Below are 23,545 nucleotides of genomic sequence, written 5' to 3' on the forward strand. Positions count from 1 at the left end.
AGTTGCCTCATAGGATGTGCATCCATCCATTTTTTCCCCTGCTGGCTTGTAAGGAAAGAAAAAAAAATATACAACTACATTCTAGTGAAGTCAAGTATGATGACTGACTGAGGCCAAGTTTATGAGCCAACAAGTATGAGAAACACTGGCTCTTATTATTTCCCAACCTTTTTTTATTTGAAATTCACAAGAAAGTTGAGATGGCTCATAAAATATTTTTAGGCACATTTTTGGAACACAAATGCTCCATTTTCAAGTGTTCCAAGAAATTCAAAACACCATGTACACCATGAACTGAGTATGTATTAAGTCTGGCTTCAGTGATCTGAAGGAAGCTCTTGCTTGAGTCCACCCATTTGGTTCAAATGAAACTGGAAATGGAGCCTCTTCCTGCTCCGGTGCAGACAGCTGCATGTAAGACTGGATGATTCCCAAACCTATGGCTGTCACTTCCCTGCGTCCCTGCGTATTGTCACAGCCAGAAATACTAGTGAAAGGGAAAGATGAAGATGATAATGATGAAGATGTCATGTGTTTCCAATTAACTTAGTCGCTAAGAAGGTTTGTATGAGGACAACTCTAACATCTGACTGCAGGCAGGTCTCTGAGGGGGCGTGAGGAGGAATTCATGGAAACATGCTACGAATTAATTATAGCTACCCACGCTGTGGAGTCAGTGTCTGTTTATGCCATAAGCTTTTCAGGGGAAAAACAAGAGAGGCCATTAAATTACTATTTTTAGGAAGAGAAGTGTACTTTGCTCAGAAGTAGAGGCTGTCTTTAATTTTGAAGTAAGGAATGAGGAAATTAAGTAACTTTTCATTTTTATTTTCTGGAAAGAGAATGATCAGTAACATGTGATCTTAAACTGAACTGATCAGCACATTGAGGTGATTAACTCAGTGAGGTTCATCAGTGAATGAAGGAATTTGTGAATTGTTTATATGTAAAATGTTTAGATTTATATTATGTTAAAAAATTATTCTAAGAGAGTTTATTATAACCAGGTCAGGTAATAAATTATAGAGAGTGATTACTTTTAACTTTGTACTTGAATGAAGTTTTACTACACTCAGTCCATTATGGCTGCTGATTTATAGGTCCCTTATAAGTCATAAATAAATTTGCTGTGATTGGAAATATGTGTACGTGTTTGTTCTTTTCAGTAACAATGAGGTCATTGCTGAGGCCTGAAACAATAGATGCAAGCATGATTTATGTCCGTCCAGCTGTACTGCCTGCAGTGGGACTTTCAAATCAGGAGTTTACTGTGCTTATTCTACAGAAGGGAAACTAAGCAAGGGAACTTGGTCAGCTTTCCAATAGCCAAAAATTTACTTCAGGCAGGATGTTCCCCACACAAGCAGCAAAAACTTGGGAAAATTAATATTTCAAGTGGTTTCAAGTTCAGCTATTTAGAGAAGACTGAACAAACTGGTGATAGGTCTCCTTTAATGAATCCTCTGTAGAGCTGATTATAGTTTGAATGTTTTCTAGGTATCTACATAAAATAAAAAAGAGACTTGTCTTTATGAAACAAGCCCACAGCGGAGGTGGGAACCAATAAAGTATAACTATTGAAAGTAACCTATGGGATTTCAATTTTTAGTTTAACTTTTGTGCTAATGTGTTGAGCACCCCTCATTTTCTCTATTATTTGCTTGGAATAGGTGCAGTGATAATCAATATTTGATATGACCACCTTTATTCTTCCACACAGCCTGAACTTTCTCAGGCAGCTTTCTTATGATTTCTTTAAGCAGTCTTCAGGAATAGTTCTCCAGGCTTCTTGAAGGACATTCAAAGCTCTTCTTGGATGTTTCTGCCTTTGTTCCATTCTGTGTGAGGATGATTCCACACTGCTTCAATAACACTGAGGTCTGGGCTCTGGGGAGGCCAATCCATGACAGATAGTGTACCACTGTGTGTTTTTTACTGCTTTCATGATTCCATCAATTTTGACAAGATCTCCAACATCACCAGCTGAAACACAGCCCCAAACCATGACAGAGCCTCCATCGTATTTACAGATGGCTGGAGGTACTCACTGTTGTACCTCTCTCCTGACCTCCTCTGTACATATTGACAATGAGTTGAATCAAAAAAATTCAAATTTGGATTCATCACCCCGTAAGACCTGTTTCCTCTCTGATTTATACAGAAAATACAAAGAAATGAGGGGTAGTTGAAACTTTTGCACAGTTCTGTATGTCAACTTGCAAATATTTCCTATGTTCAGCTTTTCATCATATGTGTGTGCCCGTGTGTGTGCGTGCATGTGTGTCTGTGGTATGTGCATACTAAGCAAAATCTTCAGCAGTTAAAAAAAAAAAAAAGCCACTTTATCCTGCCTCCAAAATCCAGCTCTAAAATAAACTCCCAACTTATAATAACACACTGTATATATTGTGCCACCACTATATTTATCCATCTATCCATTTCCAAATTAAACGTGTGTACCCTATTTGTTGCCTGGTTCAGTCTCTCAGTCTGTGTGCTTTGTAGTTAATGAGAGTTTAAAGCCTGCGTGATACATGACACGCGTAGCTCTGGGTATCCAAACACCAGAGTGCTCGCATTCATGGTTTATTATCCCAAATATTTCAGGCACCATGGATATGGTTGCTGGTTGTGATTGAACCTCCACTTTGAAAGAGGTCAGATTTCATAATGCTGTGAGGGTGGAGGAGGACAGGCCCATCACATCACTTCCTGCTCTGTAGTTTTTTTCCATTGTGCCCCTGTAGTGCTGCACAATGTGTCCTCAGCACAACTCCCTTCCTGAGCTCGGAGTTGTGCACTTTCGTATTCTTCTTTGCAGCCCAACTGCTGGTGTGGCTTTGCTGGAAAATACTCATGAGTCAGATTCCTTTGGCGGTGAGCCCTCAAAGGTGTCGTCATGCCTGCATCATCAATAATGAGGCAGGCATGTAAGGTCAGAAAGCAAAAAGCACCTTTGGTGCAGATATTTAGTCTTAGTCCACGTGTTAACCGCCGATCTTAGAAGTGATGCAAATAAATATATTTGAAAAACATCTGAGAAAATCAATTTAATCCAACACCTCTGACATGCTTCTTATTGGTTACCTTCGCATATTGATTAGCAGTGTTAACCCCTGGCTGAACTTAATTATCCTGTCAGTAACAGGCCCAGGCTGAGAAACCTTACCGTGCTAGAACGTCTCTTTATGTTGCATATGAAGCTTTTAGTCCTACTAAATTTCTCACTCTGTTAAGCCTTATCCACACTTATCCAGACTAATTCATGTCCTGCATCCTCACTAGTTGTATGTATTCATTTTGAATTTTAAACAGCCTTTTCTGGGCAGTCATGTGAATCTACACTGTTGAAGCGATGATGATACACTGTGCTTCGAATGCTTTAAAGATTCATTCATTTGAAGCACAGTGTAACGTCACTGCTTCAACAGTGTTGTTGGAGTTGCATGACTGCCCAGAGCACTTAATTCCTACATCAGACTGATAATCTGATAATGAAAGTGAACAAATGTAAAAATGCAGCCATGCAGATAAAATCAGGCATTTATATTGGAAAGCGTAATAATTAGCATTTGTACTAAGTTATTTAGCTGGTATGATAAAACCGGGGATTTATTTATAATCAGCAATCAACTATGTGGGTAAAATCCATGTTAAAAATGAATGAAATGAACTGTAAGTTATTATTTGTTAATCTGCAGAGGTAACTCATAAAAACACGTAGATGCGTCCACGCAGAACTGATGAAATGATTGTACAATGTGATGCAAATAAATCATTTTTCTCAGTCAGACAGAACATTTAAAAATGTAAATGTTTGATGCTAATAATGATAATAAAGAAAGATGTCGTGGGTTTCAATGTCAAGATTTGCTGCTTTCACATTCAAATAATTTATTTAATAAGTGTGAGGGTTGAGATGCTTGCAATGCGAAGGTTTCACTTTTGTGGGAATTTTTTCCCTCCACGTCTGCCTTCTTATTTTTTACTTTTTGTTTGTTTATTTTGAGTAAGTACTTTTACTTTTAATATTACAGTGCTGCATAATTATTTTTGCTTGAGTAAAAGATCAACTATGAATCAGTTCACTTTCTGAGCGCTGTTTTCATTTGCTGTCTCCAGTTTCCAGTGTGTGTGTGTGTGTGTGTGTGTGTGTGTGTGGGTGGGGGGTATTATAAGGGGCGGGGCTTGATGACGTCGCCCTGGCTGCACTGTGGCAAATGTGAATGCAGACGGAGCAGCTGAGGATGGAGCAGAGGGGCAGACGAGGCGGCTGCTTTACATCTCACCCCACATATGCAATTAAGGACCTTCTTTTAATTTACACCCAGATTTTGGCTTCGTCCCCCCCACCACCACCATCACAACGTCCCTCCTTTTTTTCTCTCAATTTCGCCGCTGACATCTACCACCGGTAGCGCACCGGTCTACCACTTCACCCATCTGTCAACACACCACCGGTTTCGCCTATGAATCAGTGGAAAAGAAAGAAAATCCCGTTAAAGACAGATAAATAGATTTTCCCGCGAGGTTTCAACACCTTCTGCTGGAAGTGCCAGGTCGCTGTTAGAGTCGCTATGGATGAGACAATCATGGTGAGGCTGGTTTTCCTTTCCTCACATTGGTTTCCTCTCCCTCTCAGCCTGCGCGCAGGGGACAGAGGGGACGGTATGGATGGATGGATGGATTGATGGATGGATGGATGGATGTGTGCGAGGACACACGGATGTGCGGAGACATGAGGTTGTCTTGTGTGTGTGTGTGTGTGTGTGTTTTGTTTTTTAGACAGTCCCAGTCCTTCACGGTTGATTGTCGTGTAACCTGGTAATACATACCTGATGATAAAAGCGCGTTTTTCAGATACAGGGCAGCCCTGTTGCTTTGCATGCCCGCATTCATCCCAGGTGAGAGCCTGATCTTTGCAGAAATCTTGGTTAGGGGAAAAAACTACTACACAAAGCAAATTTCCCATGCACGCTCCTTTTCCCTCTGTTTGATGTCTTTGCTGCATGCCTTTGAAGTGCCTCACTATCTAGTGGCGCCATGTGAAGCCTGTAAACTGGTGGAAATTGATAAGATATCTGACTGGCACCCTTCCATATGAAGACCTCGCAAGAACCTTTAACAAAAATGCATTGAGAATGAATAAAAACGTTTATTTGAGGAACAGTAACACCACAGGAAATTTACCCACTGCACACTTCATTAAGGTATCTTTGAAGTTACACCGCTAGTTCTTGTAGTAAAATGAAATATTGCAGTTGTGAATAATAATCCTGTGTAGTTGGGGTATCAGTATGAGAAGTGCAGCTGAACTGATTATTGGACTGGATGTATCCATATTGATCTTGATACTGTAGGTGGAAGTTAAGCCTGATAAGGTCACTAGTGATATACAAGTGTGGACCAACTGTTCAGAGAGTCTGTCATGACTTGGGTATTAAGGCTAGTATAATGCAGTCCCGACAGTGGATTTTGGTGCTAAAGCTGAATGAATTCAACCAGTTCATCTGCATGTAACATAACCCAGATTACCGCACACATGGTGGCTGCAGCTCTGAGGCAGTTATTAAATGATTGTGGTGGCGAGCAACACGCATGCAGGATGCTTCTGAGCAGATAATCCTAACCGTCTTGTGGGCTGAAGTCCTCAGTTGCAGTGTAGTGTAAACAAATGGATAAAGTCTGATAACAGTTTGGCAGTTAAACTGTGAGATTAGTAGAGCCAGGAGAAGTGCTTCCACCTTTTTTTAAATTGGTCTCCACATCTGTGTCATACTTGAACTGCCTGCATGCTCTGCCCTGAATTTGAATGGGAATGATAATGACACAGATATTTGTAACTGTGCTATCACGCTCTTTAGTTAACCTTTGGACTCTACTAGGGTAGCTTTGCATGATTGGAAATAATCTTCATTTACCCCCTCGGTTCATTCTCTGTCTGAATCAGGCAGCGTTAGCTCGTCTCCATTTAGGTCAGCTTTCCTCCTGATTGGCTGCCCCTCGCAAACAACCAGAGCTTCGCGCCCTCGCTGACAGCATACAGAGCCGAGAGAAGGAGAAAATGCCTGAAATTAAATATTTAGAGCAGTGTGAAACCTGAGCTTTTGCTTCACGAGCACTACTCACACATACGCTGACCCCATTATTTGAAACTTTAACCATCTTCAATACGAGCATCCACCATTCTAATAATATGTATATGACAGGAAAAAAGGATTATGTTTGGGAGGATTTGTGTGAGTATTAATGTTCATAAGAGGAGCATCATCAAGGGTACTGAATTCTCACTCACTCTCAGTCTAAGGCTAGATATCAACAAGAAATATCAAAACCTATAAAGGTAACGGTTGCTTATTCATAATCCAGAGGGCAAGAACTATTGATATTTTAAGGACCTAAGTAGGTTTACTGGGGGAAAACATCAATCTTTGAACAAAGATCTCTCTTTTTGTGTGTGCTTTAAAAGAGAGTTTGTAATGTGCTCTAAATGTTATTCCAGAGGCTTACTGACAGGAATATTATTTTCATCTTCTTTGCACTCTAACCCATGAGGAGTTACTATGTCCATTCCATCTCCCCTCAAAATCAGCGTGCTACAAGCCAACTTCTCATATGAGGCCAATCATAGAGATACCGGTCAAAAGAATCATGTGACAGGAAGTCCGGGAGCGCAGAGGCACGCTGCTGCGGTTAAATTTGAAGTATAGGACACAAGCTCGTGGAGATTACGTGCAGCAGTGTGCACGGTGAATTTTTCAAATAACTTGCCATAAATGTTAAACGAACTGAGAGCTCTCAAGTGCTTACTCACACTCTCGCTGCCTCCCATCACTTAACACTGTTCACATGCGCACCTTGATATGCTGGCATCACAGCACAGGCACTTGGTGTTAAATCTGTCTGCCAGTCACTTAATGGGCAGCTACCCAAAGTCAGGCCTTCGTCAGGAGGAGCACAGATCAGAGCAGGGGTAGGGAACTCCAGGCCTCGAGAGCCGGTGTCCTGCAGGTTTAGATGTGTCCCTGATCCAGCACACCTGAATCACATATAGAAGTCATTAGCAGGACTCTGGAGAACTTGACTACAGACTGAGGAGGTAATTCAGTCATTTGAGTCAGGTGTGCTGGATCATGGACACATCTAAAACCTGCAGGACACCGGCTCTCGAGGCCTGGAGTTCCCTACCCCTGGATCAGAGTACTGCAGAGAAACATATCAAAGAGTCAGAGGTGTGCTCTGTTACAAGTTTATGTCAGAGCACAGAAAAAAAAGTTGTGACATCCAAGTCATTTATTACATGCTGATCTGTCAAGATGCAAGCCGTGCTTTGCAGATCTCTTATCTTGAATTCTAACATATGTGCACATTATTGTTGGATATGCACATTGCGGGACCATGTTCCCATGCCTGCATGTTCAGCATGGATGCAAACTGTACAACATATGTTCAGAGTTTAAGGGCAGCATTTGTTCTGCACGACTGAACCGATCTAGGAACAATAGAGGCCCAAGAGATGACATCATATTTTATACGATTAAGCAAAGGTATACAAGGAGCTAATGCTCCCCTCAAGCCTCCTCTGAAGCTCTAAAACCAGGGGTCTCAAACTCCAGGCCTCGAGGGCCGGTGTCCTGCAGGTTTTAGATGTGTCCCTGATTCCACACACCTGAATCAAATGGCTGAATTACCTCCTCAGTATGCAGTCAAGTTCTCCAGAGTCCTGCTAATGACTTCTATATTTGACTCAGGTGTGTTAAAACAGAGACACATCTAAAACCTGCAGGACACCGGCCCTCAAGGCCTGGAGTTTGAGACCCCTGCTCTAAACAGTATAACTGCAACAGGGCCCAAAATGACAAAGTGAGCATGTGGTTTCTGATATGAGAGGCCTTTTTTTTTTTTTTTTTTAGAGATTACAGGTGTGCACTAAAGCTGATATAATCAGCGTTTAATACTGACACTGATTATAAGGTGATCAGCGATAATGTCTACTGTGAGCAGGGTCGCTTATATCATGAACCAATCAGTAAAAATTACCACCCATCTCTGCAGCTCTCTTCAGTTAAATGCACAAAGCAGGTCCATTAAGAATATGCTTTGGGGAGTGACTAACTGATTGGACTGTGTTGACAGACTTTAATTTTCTGTATTCATATCCAGTTGCTGCCCCGCAACCCTTTGAAACGTTTTTACCGTCTTTGTTTCTGTTCAGTCTGTTCTTGCAACAGGCAGCTGTTTCCTACGAACCGCAAACAGTAAGCGACTACAGCGAGTTGTGAACACAGTGGAGCATTTAGTTGTTTATCTCAGGAGCAGGTGGAGACCAAACTAGAGGGGAAAAGAGAGTGCATTTTGGGATTTCCATTCATCACTAAAACACCAACAGATTGTCACATTTCTGCAGTCTTATATGTTCAGTGCAAACCACACTGTGCAACATGGATCTAAAAACAACATCAGATTTAATGTATGTGTGCTTTACAATGATAACACCTACTGGATCACCACTCAGTTATTTGACATGTTCAGCTTTCCTTCCATGTTGCGGCCTCCCTGTGCTATCAATATAACATACAGCTGGAAGATACGTCAACATAAATGCGACTAAAATAGGCACATTTTTGGAAAAGGATTTTTTTTTTTTTTTGCACAGTGGTGCCAGTGTTGCATTGATCAGCTCCTCATTTCATGCTGCATTTCCATTGGATGCTTAGGAAACGTAGTTGTAGCAGCAGTCACATTATTCAAAGATCATTACAAGGGCCAGATTTCACTGTACTTCAAGACCTTCCATACTGGTCAGCTTTCATCCAGGACAGCCCAAAATTGTGTGGTGTATATTCCAATTGAATGTTAATGGCGCTGTATTTCTCCTCAAATGCAATGGCAATTTCTCATCGCTCAAGTGTGGGACCATTATTTCAGACTCCTATATTTTTGGGGTTTTCTTGAACTCTGCAGACAAAATCAAGAATTGAGAAACTACTACTGTACGAGACAAGAACTGTGGAACAACGGGTGGTGTTGGAACATGGGGAGCCAGACCATCCTGCAAGCAGAACCCATATTTCTTAGCTCCAGTTATCCCCACACTGAGTGAAACTGTAAACGGTGCCACTGTGCATTGTTTGTGGGCCTCAGCTGCAGCATGGGATTCATTAGTACATGTTTACTGCATTCACTAATCAGAGTTGGGCGCTCTCTGCTCAGCTTGCATGCCACAGAGCAGACAGGGCCTGGCCTCAGAGTGGATGAAATCAGCAACAGGCTTGAAAATGTTTTTATTACTCATGTGTCTATTTTTAGCATCATTGTATAGCTGGATGGAGAAGTGGAAAAAACACACGGAGAAGCTGGCTGGGAAGCAGTTCACTGAATGGCTGGATTGAGGACATGGATTTTTACACTTTTTTTTTTGCATTTCTTTCCTTCGTAGGAGCTCTGTGATGCTTCAGTCAAGGATTATTATGAGCTGAGCTGTTTGGGGGACTTAGGGGTATTAAAATATTGAATTGAATAGAAATTCCAACATCTTTAAAGCCTGAATTAAACTCTCTGTGCAAAGCATGCCACACATTTGTCGGTGCAGACACCCAAAATGTGCAAAACTGTTTGTTTTTTTTGAGCCCCCGTCAGGCTTTTCTGTCCATATTTCCTGTTTAAACTGTCACGATAACCCAAGTGAGTCAATCAGCACTCTTCTCTCTTTCTGACCGTGGGAAAAGTTGAATGGGAAAGGCCTTTCCTTCCATTCTCCTGCTCTCTTTGGATGTGTTCTGAAATAACAAATCATATCTGAATGCAGTGCTACTGTTTTGACTGTAAGGACCTGTTGATGGTGCACACACTCAGTTACTGTGTGTCCTAAATGCACACCCTGCCCTTCTGATTAGCCTTCTCTTGAAGGAAAGAGATCCAGTAGGGAAAAAAAAAGCCTTTATTTGCATTTTTTGCAATCAGCTCCTCAATGGACATCAGACTGGATGCAATTATTTCATATCATATTCACCCCAGCAGGCATGAAACTCAAGATAAGATGGCTTTTGAATCAACACAGCACTTCAGCTCTGAGGGAGATTAGTTGGTAAGAAGGGGAAGTTGATGTGATTGGGGTATGGTCTTTGTTGTGGCTGTAGGGGTGAGTGAGTGGGAGGACATCAAGCAGTCATTTGAGGTGGGCTGTGGCTGCTCTGTAGGTATCTGTCACCCTGGGAGGCTGAAAGTAAATGGCTGGTGCTGAACGGGCGGATGCATGTTTACTAGTGGTGACAGCATGAGTGGTGTTGTTTTCACTTTGCGAGTCTGTCTGTCTCTCTGTGACATTATGGCAAAAATTGTGGTCTGGGAGACACCTACTCTAGAAGGACCTACCACAAAGATGGTTTGGAGTAATTCAGCAGGGGTTTGTACATCTGTGCAAAGACTTTATCAACACGATGCTGCCACAAACTTTGCAAGATGCAGTCGATGCTTCACATTATACATAAGGTGCTGTCTGATGATGGGTGTGGTCCGAGACCTTATATAGCGTCAGTTCTCAACAACAGTCATTACAAGGCACTTTATATTGTAAGGTAAGGACCCTACATATTAGAGACAGAACCCCAATTTGCTGCCAGAACACTAGTTCACAGTGAAGTTTCTCTTTTTAAGTCAATCCATTCGCTTCAGTGGACTCAAAAAATGGCAGAAGGAGAAGAAGTAGCTGGAAATGCATAGGAATGGGCCAATCACAGTCGTTACGGGCTGCGTTGATTCAAAGTGTAGTTACATTTCTCGGGAAAATCACTTGTTAGGTTACAGGTTAGGTGTTGAGAAGGGCTTGTATTTACAAAGTACTTGCAAATGATTAATTAAGCATAAATCCCACTTAAGAGCAGCCAGTTGTAGTGGTGGGGAGGAAGAACCCCCTGACCCTTGGAACCCGGAGGGGCAGCCACCAATCTCTTAATTTTTTTCTGGTTTGCTTATTTTTCTATGATAATTAACTAAATAACTTTTGTTTTGGGTTGAGTGAGAAATAAAAATAACTACACAGATGCATGCAGTGATTATTTTGGTCATTATTGTATTCCTAATATCTACATGTAGTTGATTACTACTGTGAATAAAAAATGTAAAATGTGCAGATTGTTGTGGTACGCAAAAAATAAATAAGCTTAAATTAACTTATTATAAAGACAGGGAACCAAGAGAAACAGCCTGACTTTGCCCAAATGTATAAAAAAAATGCACCAACAACACTTAAGATGCAAATGTGCTTTTCACAGGTTCTATTTCTAGAGTTTATCACCTCTAAACAGAGACGGCTATTTTTATATTTATTCTTCTACCTGCTAAGCTAAGCTGATTGGCTGCAGGCAGTACCCTTACTATATTACCTTACCAAAAATAAAACTGATGGAGTGCCCCGAATAGGTCTTTGCTGCATGCCTTTCACCACATTTCCTGTATTTCACAGTCAAATAAGACACAAAACTGTTAACGTTCTTAAAAAAAAAAAATAAGACATGAGAGTGATCATCATCTTCTTATCTGAGAAAGTCAATGAGTGTTTTCACCTGGCTGATATTGAACTCGGTGATTCTGCGTGCCTCTAAAGCCATAAATAATTTGAAAAAGGCTTTGCTTCGCATCTGTTTTGCTCACTAGGCTGCTCAAAGGATTCCCCCTTTGGTATTAAAACACGGAGCTCGATATAATTCGCTCCTCCAAATGCCCTACAGCACCACCCCAGTAGCCAGAAATAACTGTCTGCAGTGGTTTAGGCAAATGTGTCTCTTTTGTGTGTTGACGACATAGTTGCCAAAAAAAAAAAAATGTGCTAAAATGAACTCTTAAAATGTTGCTGGTTGACCTGGTAGGCGGGCTCTGTTATTTAAAGGCTTAAGGGGAGATTTGGAAAGAACAGAAATTCATTTTGACTGCCAAGATTATGGGTTTTGTGGTGCAACATTAGAAGATTAAACATACAGTGCGTTATACCACATGTAAGTAGACAAACACACAAAGACAGTGCTGGCGCGTGATGTGCAAGGATTGAGTCGGGGGCTCATAACAAACTGCATTATTTAAGTGTCGGGAGAGACGACTACATATGGACCTGATTAGAAGAGAGACTGTGGAGGCTTCCAGCGTGTTCCCATCTCCATGGTAGTGTGTGTGGTGTGTGTGTGTGGTGTGTGTGTGTGTGTGTGTGTGTGTGTGAGAGAGAGAGAGAGAGAAACAAAAGACTGCAAACTGTTTGTCAGCGAGGCAACATTTCTGCTGTTGTAAAGTAGGGGGATGCTTTGCCTGGAATTATTGCTCGGAGCATTGAAAGGAGGGATCTCTTTAAGTGCGAGACGGAGAGCAGATGGGCGACAAAAGGCTTGGGAATTAAATGAGTGTGTTTCAGTGTGGAGACCAACACAGACAGACAGCAGCAGAGATGTAGGCCTGCAGCGTTCAAGTAATCCACACCTCATTTCAGTAGAAGGACAGTAAGGAGAAAACTGGGTCCAGCTGATCGTGCAGGCAGGACTGGAAGGAGGGAGGGAGTAGGGGATGGTTGCAAGCCTGACACGTTTTTCTTGGCTTCTGGAGGACGCCAAACCCGTTCTCACCTCAACACAAATTTGTGGGTTACTTTTCAACCACTACTACATACCTTAGGTCAGTCTCTACTGGCACTTATGTGGGGCCACATGTTAAAGAAACAGTTCACCCCATAAGTGAAATAGATTGTTCCTCCTCTGTTGCGTCGTACAACTGATTAGTGATGTTGGCTTGTATTAACAACTTGACTGTCCTATATTGTTAGTGCTTGTTAAAATAACAGCACAGCTGAGGGAAAGTCCATAAATGTTTTCTTGGGGTGTAAAAATTTCTAAAACCAGCATTCAGTTCATTGCTTGTTTTTTCTTTAGAGAGAATTACCAAAAAAAAAAAGTGAAGAAAATCTTTTTACCACAGGGCTGATCATTTGATTGAGTGGATGAAAAAACAAAACAAAAAAAACCTCAATTGCTATGATACATGATCAGTTTACACGTTATCTGAACGATCTGTAAGCATTAGAGTTTCTATTTATATGCTCTAAACTAGCCATTAACTGCTGCACATGGTGTTACATTATGGAAGATGAAACTGCGATATGATATCGTGGAGTTTTATATCGTGGTTTTGTATCAGTTTGTTCCACTCCTAATCTTTTACGTCCTGCTACAAGCACTAGCCTCTGCATGCATCCTTCTGCACAGTGATACCCCTCCTGGATGCACTTCTGCACAAGTAAAAGTTTCATTAGATTTAAGAGAACGCAGTTATGATGTATTTATTCTGCAATCAAGATGCATAAATAGCAAAATAGCCCAGAGGAAAAATATAGAAATGTAGTGTTAGGGTGAAATGTCCTTTTAAAAAACATATTGCTGGTTAGATTTTTAGGGTATAAGCTTGACAAGAACCAACTCAAACTGGAAAACTGCTCTCAAACTAGAACCCGACCGATTTATAGGTGCGCCGATATTATTGGTCAGTGTTAGTTATTTGCTGATATATCAGTATCTAAGTTTATAAGAGCCAGCAAATAAAACATGTTTGGAACACCACAAACAAGCAGTTGATCGGAGCAGAGACGGGCAGAGTAAATAAATAGCTACACATAACAATTGTTAAGGAAATCTGTTAATGGTTTGTGTGTAGGGAAAAAAAGATATCGGCTAATATATAGGAATATCAGACTTTTAAATCAGTATTGGTATCGGTATCGGTCTTTAAAATCCTGTATTGATCTGGCTCTACACAAGGCACTCCTAATTCCAAGAAAATGCTGCTCTGATTCATTCCCCCTTTGGATAAAACATTTGAAACTTGATAAAATACGCTGGCACTTTCTCCTTTCATTTCCTGCACCTTTTTCTTGATCAAGTATGTATTTTCACTTCTGTGTTCAACTAGACTTGGATAAGAACTGAGATTTTTATTTTTATGTATTTGATCTGCCAGGTGGCCACGGGATATGTTGACGTGAGCCGTGTATAATAACTATAGTGAACTTGGAGTCAACACCAAGAGAGACCAATTACCTTGACATAGTGGGTGGTTTCTAAAGTGCTGTTCTGGTCTCATTGTGAATATGATCAGGGTGGTCTGCCAGAGTTACTGTTTTTGCAGGCAGCCACACAACCATCACAAGAACATCCTAAATCTCAGAGCAGGCTGAAGGCCGACGCAGAGCTCCTGTTTAGCAGAGCGGCTCACTGAAAGATTTTGAAGTCGGTGCCTGTTATCCGGAGCTGTTTCTCTGCTGGTGCCTGCACGCAGTCTGCATCATTCAAGATATCAAAAGTTTGGTCTCAGTCACTGATGCATGCAAAATAAAAGGTATCAATACAGATTTCAAAATTGGTCCCTGGATAGATATATATCACAATATTGGAGGCGAGCATGCACGCATCAGATAAAGCATTACATTCTGCTTCTTGTCAGTCAGCCAACACCCACAGGAAGCAAAGGAGGTGTCTTTCAGGAAATAATCCACCACACACATGTCCCTTTTCAAAATGGGTTGTCATATCAGTGTTTTCCATCCCTGTTTGTTGAAACTGGGACTGCATTCAAATTAGGTTTGACCGCGTGAGGCAGGTAGACGTGAAGAAGTTTGTTAGTGCATTTCAAACGCAGCAAAGACGGCGACCGTGGATGGTGAGACGGGTACAACGTTCCACGCCAAACTTTTTGACCATCACAAGTGCACTATCTGGGTACTTGTAGAGTACTGTGTGTAGCCATATTTGTCAGTGAGAACTTGACTTTATGCGATCAAAGTAGTGAGTTTAATTTTTGGAAATATGCTATTTGAGGCACTTAAGAGTCTACACAGCAATGTTGTATTTATAAGCCCTGCATTACTAGAAGCTAAATGGTAACAATAACATGTATGCCAGATGTTTACCATGTTTTTTGTGTTAGTTTAGCCTAGTGGGAATGTTGTCATAATAATAATAAAAACATTGAACCCTATTATAATCCTGAAGGGGGGATGAATTCCTGTACCAAATCCATTCAGTAAGTTTTCCATTTAGGTAATAATAACCAACTGAATGACTTCACTAAGTAAAGGCATTAATGTAGTATTTTTGCAGCTTCCTTCTCTAAAAACCTGGTCCAGGTGTTCTAGTGCGTGAAAATGTTGTTGTTTGAATTGCGCTCGTCCCCTCAGCTCCAAGAAAAATGCATTCTCAGGCCAATCAAATCATCAGATCATGGTTACTTTAGCCACCAGCAAACGGCCATGGAAGCATCACATCAAATATTGACATAGTGCTGATGCTGAACAGATGTGTGATATAACGAGGACATCATGTGCAGACCACCTCCTATGCAACCAGACATTTGAACAAATGCACTCACAGCAGGAGGTCCCCCCCAACACACACACACACCCAACCCCAAAAACTGCAGATTACCACAGCAATCAGTGTAAAGGCTCTTCAGCCTCCCGAGCCCCAGATTTCGATGGTGACCCCCAAAGGTATTTAAAATTAGAAGCCATATTAGCCCACCCTGAAAATGTCTCTTCTCACACAAAGACCAGGCCTGTTCTGTTCTGCATCATCTTTGATGCCATCGTATTTTTTTAACTAATATCTGAAAGCCCAAACATAATCAGCAGATTAAAAAAAAAAAAAAAGTGACCGCTGTAGTTTAATGTTTTGAACAGCAACAACTTGCTGTTACAAAGACCGCTCTTGGCCATTTTCTTCATTGCATACCACTTTGTCTTGCTTCACTACGGCATAGCAGCATACTCTGTGGACATGCACGTGTTTGTGAACTTTGACCTTCTGTATCATAACCTTGGTTTACCTCATATACCTCGTGCCTCTACAGGTAGCAACGCTGAATGATCTACTGCAAGACAAACTATCACATCACTTCATCCAGCATCACTGAGGCAAAGTAGGTTGAAGCCAGGCAGCGGTTAGTCACTGGAAACATCTGTGTATATGCTGTCATATATCACACTATGCGAGTGTACTGGGCTTACAGAGACAGAGAGAGTGAGTGTGTAGGATTAGTGCCAGCTGGCCTCGGTGTGTATCATATTTTCATCCACATGTCCGTTGGTATGTATGATCTGGGCTATAATGCAAAGCATGTCTTTGTCCACTGTTTGCGGGATTGAGGGCAGCAGAGCACAGATTAGGGTCCTGATCTAGAGGAAGTTTCCCCTGTCTTTCCTTCTTCCTTGAATGTGACACAGAGAGCTGCAGAGCCAGGTGGGATGAGAAGGATGCCTTTTTTCAAAGCTCACCCACTTTAAAAGACATTGTAGTATTTAAAGTCGGTAGTTTAATGTCAGTGAATCTAGACAAATCCCTTCTTAGTCACATGAATCAGTGACAACTGGGATCACAGCCAGTTTTAACTGAGTGTGGGACTTCCACTCAGAGCTCCATGTGCTCTGAGTACCTTTCTGCTTTTCCTGCACAAATGGTCTGAACACGGGTTTCAGAGAAGTTCTTGAATCATTTCTCAAATCTTGGGAATTCTTTCCTCTTTTTGCCTGTCTTCTCCAGAAAGTAACTTGATAATAGTATATACACACACACACACACACACACACACACACGTGCATATAGACATGTTTATATATGCACAAAATAAGCTGTATAAGTTAAGAAACTGAATGTAAACTGGAGATGGTTTACAAACCATTTCCTGCCCGGTTTCAGTGGGTGTTTGGCGACAGTTGTTGCTTTTGGGTGTGAAGAGCATCAGGGGATTTACTCTTAAAAGTAGATTTTGAGGGATTTTGTCTTTAGGGAGGAAATTGCTGGAACCCCTTTTTGTTCTGCTGCACACATGTTGGAATGCAAACCCTTTGGAATCTCTCAGCCCGGCACTCGATGCGGCGCATTTCTAAGCTCGATGATCGCGGATTTCTCTTAGAGGTCACAGAAGTCAAAGTGCGTCTAGTGTTTTTTTTTTTAGACACAAATTGAAGTCAGCATCTCATTAACCACAACTACCCCACTTTGGTATGATTTGACCCTCCCAAGGTCTGCTGTTTTGCTGAGAGCCAATGACTCACACCATAATTGATTCTCGTAGATTATCATTCAAGCATGGCTGTGTTTGGCTTGAGCCGATACAATAGTAGCGACCGGCTTGCTAAAGGCACTAAAGTAATTTCCTGAGTGAGTCATAGAAGGTCATGGGGTGGTTGTGTTAATAATCTAATTGGTGGACCACCTCAGACATAAGGCCGTATAGCACTAAACAAGAGCATCCAATGGAACAGAAGCACTAACAGTAGGGACATAATAGCCTCCTCTGTTATCAAATGTGTGGTTTGAAAAGCTTCTAGATCCAGTAAGATCAGCCTTGATTGAAGGATAGCGATAATTCTTTGCCATGAATCATGCTTGGGTTTCATTAAAGGGAGCATCCTTTTCTCATTCAATTTGTAATGAATCAAGATTGTAATCATACACGCTGTTGCAGCCATTTGGATATCTCTATTAGCTAATGCACAGCCTTAGGCTAATGGAAAACATGGAGCCGTCTGCTGATTGCATAAAATCGTCCTCTGGGCAAATTATTCAAAAGACATAAAGAAACCAATAACTGGGAGAACCTTTAATATTTCTCTTTCTTTATAGATTATTTCCTGTTTTATTGATTAATCATATGGCCTAAACATTTGCATCTAATTGGTTTAGCTTAGCATAGCAAAAGCAACAAACCTGGCTATCTGAAAGTAACAGGTTTACTGTACTGATACAGGCATAGGTGGATATTTCAGGCAGGGACACAGGGGACGCATCCTTACTACTAATTAGAACACTCCAACCAGTAAAATTCACAAACAGACGTTGATGTATGTAGGGCGAATTGTTCAAAAACATTGTTCAAGTAAAACATTGGAAAAAATCATGTAAAAGAACCTTGAAACTGGGAAACTTTGGAGCACTAATTGCCTTTAAATCCACATTCATATTGCTCACAATAGTACTTGCAAGTACTGTAAGTGATGTGAGGTAGCCGGAGGTTAGCGGCACTAATTAATTAACATCTTTATTTTCATACTCTCAGTCATTGTGCTTTCATATTCCCATCTGCTGTCTATTAAAAGACGGCCCACAGAGGAATCCCCCTTTACTTGACCCTCATCACGCTGCTTTAGAATTACATAACTGAGTTAGGAAGCACCTTTTGTGTCACTGCTAATGCGAATACCATCCACAACAATACTTGGCTGCCCCGAGTGCGATTCTTTAACAGGCTGTCAAATTAAAAGGGGGTTGAGTACTTCCTCTTGAGCCCAGTGACCTTGTTTTATTTTTAATTGGTGCAGAGGTTCTGACTGTGAGGGAAAATAACAAGTGCTGGGTTTTCCCAACCCCCACCACCCCCCCCCCCCCCCCCCCCCCCCCCCCCTTTAGCAACATGTAACCATGAAGCACCACATGTTATTAGATGTGCCATTTTCCTGTTGGGAGATTTGTCCTTTCTGCTTTTTAGCTAGCTTAATGAAGCAGGATTTCACAGGCTCTCTGCGCTCAGGAAGAAAATTGAGAAGTAAAGTGTGCGCTGGAGTAAGTAAAAAGAGAGAAGAGGGATCAAGGAAAGGGGAAAAACAAGACTGAAGCACAGAAAAGAAAGCAAATCCTCCTCTTCTATTGCACATTTTTGTGCTGAGCAGTTAAAACAGGCACAGCTGGGGGAAGTCAGGGTCATGGGCTGTGTTAAATTGCCAAATTCACATGAAAGAAACTTAATCTGGGTTGGTTTTATTAATAGAATTTCCCCCAAGTCAAATGGAGAAGGAGGGAAGGAACTAAACACTTTCAAGTGGAATAATTAAGACCCTTTGCCTTCTCTCTGTCTTTAGTTAATTAACATGCAGGCTCTTTATTTCCAGCTGAACAAGGTGAAACAGACACACACCAGCAGATCCACTGCTGCCACTTTACTGTACGAGGGGAATAAGTCATGAAACGGATTTTACATCTTTGTTGTGAACTACTAGGTTTGATCTGGCTATCCTATTTTGCTCCTGTTGCTTGACTCGTGAGCTGAATGGAAATAGTAAAAAGAAGTGCGCACAAATGAGAGGTAATGTCTTCTGTGTTTTCTCCACCGTGCTTTTCAGTCCCCGAGGATCTGTCCGTGGAGGAGAGGGATGAGCTGTCGAACATCAGGCGGAGGAAGAGAGAGCTGCTCGACGATATAGAGGTGTGTGCTTGAGTGTATACAGCATGTGAGCAGGATACATGTAGCTTCACCTCAGTAGCTCAGTTCATTAACAGAGGATTTTAACTACAACCGTTACTGATCACAAATCATTTTATTGTCAATTTTGGTAAAATTCTGAATGCATTCATTGTAATTTCTTAACTGGATTTCTAATATTATACCACTCAGTTCTGTTGCCTATCTGCTGCTGCACTGTGGGTGTATTTGCATGCTGTATGGAATGCAAATGGCCCTATCTTTGCACACGCAGTTTCCGCTTCAAAAAGTTAGTTTTCCACTGCGTGCGGTTCTTTCGTCGTCCCATCTCATCCCTTTGCTGCGTCCTGCTTTAACATAAAGAAAATCAGCCGGGGCTGATGCCTTCCTCTGTCTTTCTCTCAGAGGCTGAAGTTTGAGATAGCAGAGGTCATGACCGAGATCGAGCAACTGACGTGTGTAGGAGAAAGGTAAGTCACCAAAGCTGAGAAGCTTTGTTATACTTATATAGTATATAAATGTTTTTTACCTTGTTGGCTTACTCCATACAAACAGGTGTGCCTAGGACTGGAAACAGGTTAACTTTTTCTATGAACTTTAGTATGAATTTAATGGCAACTATAGTCATAAATAACTATCTCTGGATCTGGACTCATTGCCTCTGTCTAAGTTGAGTTTAGGATTTGCATGCGAGTTTGGATGATAGATAAACCTGGACCTGATGGGGCTTTATGGGGCGCTGCATATGGCTGTATGAATTATCACACTTATTATATATCAGAATGAGAATTAAAAGGCTTTTATTGTCATGCAGTGTATAACAAAATTGCAGAGCAGCTACACCTTCAGAGGAAGAAAAAGCATACAGTCATTTACACAGTATATATAAAACGTACTGTATATTAAAAGTACTAAATAAATAAGGTATATGCAAGGTATGGTGAGGTATTGAGAAGAGTCTGTTTGAGGGACCTGTAGCACCTGCCACAGGGATGCAGGTTGAACAGGTGAGAGCCGGGATGTGAGGGTCCTTTAAAATCTTTTTGTTTCTGTCGAGGCAGCGCGAGGTAAACAAGTCCCGCAGGGAGGGCAGGAGAGCAGCCAACGATCTTCTGAGCTGTGCTGATGATCTGCCTCCTTGTCCTCTCTGCTTCAGTGCAGCTCCTGTGCCACACCGTGATACAGTATGTCAGCGCGCTCTTTACGGAGGAGCGGTAAAAGGTTGCCAACAGCTTTTGGCTCAGTTTGTTCTTCCTGAGCACTCTCAGGAAGTGAAGTTGTTTTTTTTAAATAAATATTAAATATATTTAAAAAAAATGTTAGCAGCACAAAGGTCATTTCTGCTTTTTGTGTTAGTTTATCATCTGCACTGCTCACTTTTGTCTGTAGACAATGTTAGTGTTTCATGAAGCAGTGTTTCCACCTCTAATGAGCAAAAAGTCCACGTTAGGAGGCAGGTGATGTGGTGGTTACACAAACACGCCTGACGTTGATCAGTGGTGGGTGGGAGGTTGATTCTTGTCTGGGACCAGTTTTTCTGTCACTCACAGTCAGCGCACCAAATCCACTTACTCAGTGTGCATTAAGCAGCATTAAAAATGTAAGAAAGGTTACCAGGGCGTTGATTTCTGTCCCACCTAAAGGTGTCAAGGTCGCTCAACTTAAAATGTAATTCTAGTTTTTAATATCAAATGCACAAATTACCAATAGGGGAGGATTCAAGTATGATCACACACACATGCAATGAGTAGAATAGATGTGGCAGAAAAAAAAATCTCCCCAGTGTATTTTCTTGTTCGATGTTGAAATGTCATGCTTAGAGTTGTTTTGAGTAAATAAATAAAGCCTCCACGTTTATTTCTGTGTTCCAGTAAAACGTCCCAGAGAAACAAACAGATTGCTATGGGCAGGAAGAAATTCAACATGGATCCTAAAAAGGTACTCCGCTGTGTTCTTTAGCACAAACCACCACGGCCTTCAGAGTGTCAGTAGCCTTGAAGTGAGAGTGCCGGAGTGAAAAGTGATCTGTTCTCAGCTGTGAAATCTTGTCATAATCCATCATCCCTCCATGATTCAGATCAACAGCCATCCTGCTTTCTCCTCCTCCTCCTCCTCTCCAGGGAATCCAGTTCCTGCTGGAGAACGACCTTCTGCAGCACACTCCAGAAGACATCGCCCAGTTTCTCTACAAAGGCGAGGGCCTCAACAAGACCGTCATCGGGGACTACTTAGGCGAGCGGTGAGACAAAGCGCCTATCAGGCCTAGAGAGAAAGTCCTCCTTACAGGAGATTTACACCCCCTCTGTGATTAAAGAAGGAAATTATGGACTGGATTTACTGATTAAAGAGGAAGAACAAGATTGACCTCTTTCTAACATAAATCTTTGAAGCAGTGTAGGCGCCTTGTCCACAAGGCCTCCCAGTGGGACTTACAGCTGGTAATAAAACCATCATCCAGCTTTTTACATCTCAGGTCAGACTGCTGGATAATAAAGAGACAAGTCCTGATGCTGTAACATGGTGACTTTCTCAGATAGACAAAAAACTAGTGAGATGGATGGCGCTATCTACTTCTCCTCAATAAAATGATATTCTCAGTGAGTCACTGACTCGATACTGTATGAAGACTGGTATCTTCATACAGTATGTAAAATCTTCGGTGACAAAGGAAGCTTGCTTGTTACGCCTGCAATGTTCAGCTGCCTGTAAAGCACAAGCACATGCCCAGAGGAACCAATATAAAATACAGGAAATCACATAGCACCGAGCACGGTCTCTTTCAGGTAATGGTGTATCTGCGGGTGGTGAATAAATTCACATTTTGGGCTGGCTGCATTCCTCTGGTACGATCCCAGCTGAATTTAGTCTGTACAAACTGCCATTTGTAGAGACTTAATTAAAAATAGGCCCTTTTATTGCCGGTGTTTAATCTTATAAATGGATTCTTTTGATTTTTTTTGTGTTGAATATTTAATTGGCTACAGAGCATTTTAAAATAGCCCTAAATAGATGAGCTGCCTCATTGCTGGACCCTCTGTCCTTTAGTCCATGCAGGAAATCACACCAGCCACAGGCTGCATTGGCTAACATGAGTACAGGTGCTTGTGCATCAGTAGACAGATGTAGTTTGACAATAGTGAATCAATGAAACACACACACACACACACACACACACTGAATGAAGGGAGGGGGGGGACTCTGAAGACTTCTTCTGTTGCTAACAGGCTTTATTCATGGAGGATCATCAAAGAGGCCATCTACCCACTGGAAATCACACTAAACACAGGCTGGGGGTTTACACTCAGTAATTATCACTAATTAAGCTTATGCAAGGAGCAGAAACCTATCATTACATGCTGAGCAGAGAGGAAGAGGAAGAGAGGCAACAGAGATGGTGGAAGAGGAAAATAACTAGGAGGAGAATTAGCGACCCTTTTTTAATGTCATTTACAGTATTCTCATTGTTTCACCTTGCATGAAACTCTCCCGGGACAAGATTTGATTTATTTGGCTGCAGATGACAGCGGAGTGTACACTGTGGTCACAAACCCCAACGAGACTCTACAAAAAAAAAAAAAAAAAGTAATTCAAAGAATGTTTGTTGTACGTTTCTTGTAAGCCTGCACTTTCAACCCTTCTACAATTTCTTTCCACAAAAAAACAAACAGCTAAGTCTGAAGATTCCTGCTTTGGTTTCAACAATACACAACACAAAGACTATACAGGATCGGGATCACGGAGCCCGGCTACAACAAATATGATCAGAGAAGCTGTGACCGCAGTCTTTGAGCGGCTGTGGACTTTGCCTCTGAAAACCCTCAAACGGCCAAACAAAACTCTGACAAAGGGGAGTCTGTATGGGTTTGGTCTTTTAGCTGTTTTTCATCAGTCAAACGCACCATTTCCCCTCCCTCTCTGGGGTGGAGAGAAACTGACCAGCTGTTTCAATTGCTTCCAGACCCTCACAGCACCTGATATGAGCTGGGACACAAATATGAAGGGAATGCTACGAAAAAGGAATTCAGATTGAGAAATGCCTTCGTGGATTAAATATGATTTCCCCACCCTGTCTGGGTTTACATTGTTTTCGGGGATCTTATCTCCATGAAACGCCTTGTATTGTGAAAAGAAATAGATGTTAAATAATACTGGAAACTTTTTTCTTTTTTCCCCCTCCAGGGATGACTTCAACATCAAGGTGCTTCAGGCTTTTGTGGAGCTGCATGAGTTTGCAGACCTAAACCTCGTCCAAGCACTACGGTCAGGGGGGCGATTAACTCAAATATTGAGCAGGAGGAAAAAGTTAACTGCATTGTGT

The 23,545-nt window shown here is 41.6% G+C and overlaps 1 protein-coding gene across 1 annotated transcript in view; it reads left to right on the forward strand.

Annotated features, from left to right (window-relative positions):
- The first annotated feature begins 4,247 nt into the window (after positions 1-4,247).
- LOC115797872 (cytohesin-3) overlaps positions 4,248-23,545 on the forward strand; it is a 31,051-nt gene continuing 11,753 nt past the window's right edge. Inside the window, exons 1-6 of the mRNA XM_030754409.1 lie at positions 4,248-4,595; positions 19,148-19,230; positions 19,633-19,697; positions 21,099-21,165; positions 21,348-21,466; positions 23,407-23,487. Coding sequence (XP_030610269.1) covers positions 19,660-19,697; positions 21,099-21,165; positions 21,348-21,466; positions 23,407-23,487 — 305 coding nt within the window. The 5' untranslated portion in view covers positions 4,248-4,595; positions 19,148-19,230; positions 19,633-19,659. The remainder of the gene's footprint in view (positions 4,596-19,147; positions 19,231-19,632; positions 19,698-21,098; positions 21,166-21,347; positions 21,467-23,406; positions 23,488-23,545) is intronic.

This window comes from Archocentrus centrarchus, chromosome 19 (genome assembly GCF_007364275.1).
Source record: "Archocentrus centrarchus isolate MPI-CPG fArcCen1 chromosome 19, fArcCen1, whole genome shotgun sequence".
NCBI classification, from domain to species: Eukaryota; Metazoa; Chordata; class Actinopteri; order Cichliformes; family Cichlidae; genus Archocentrus; species Archocentrus centrarchus.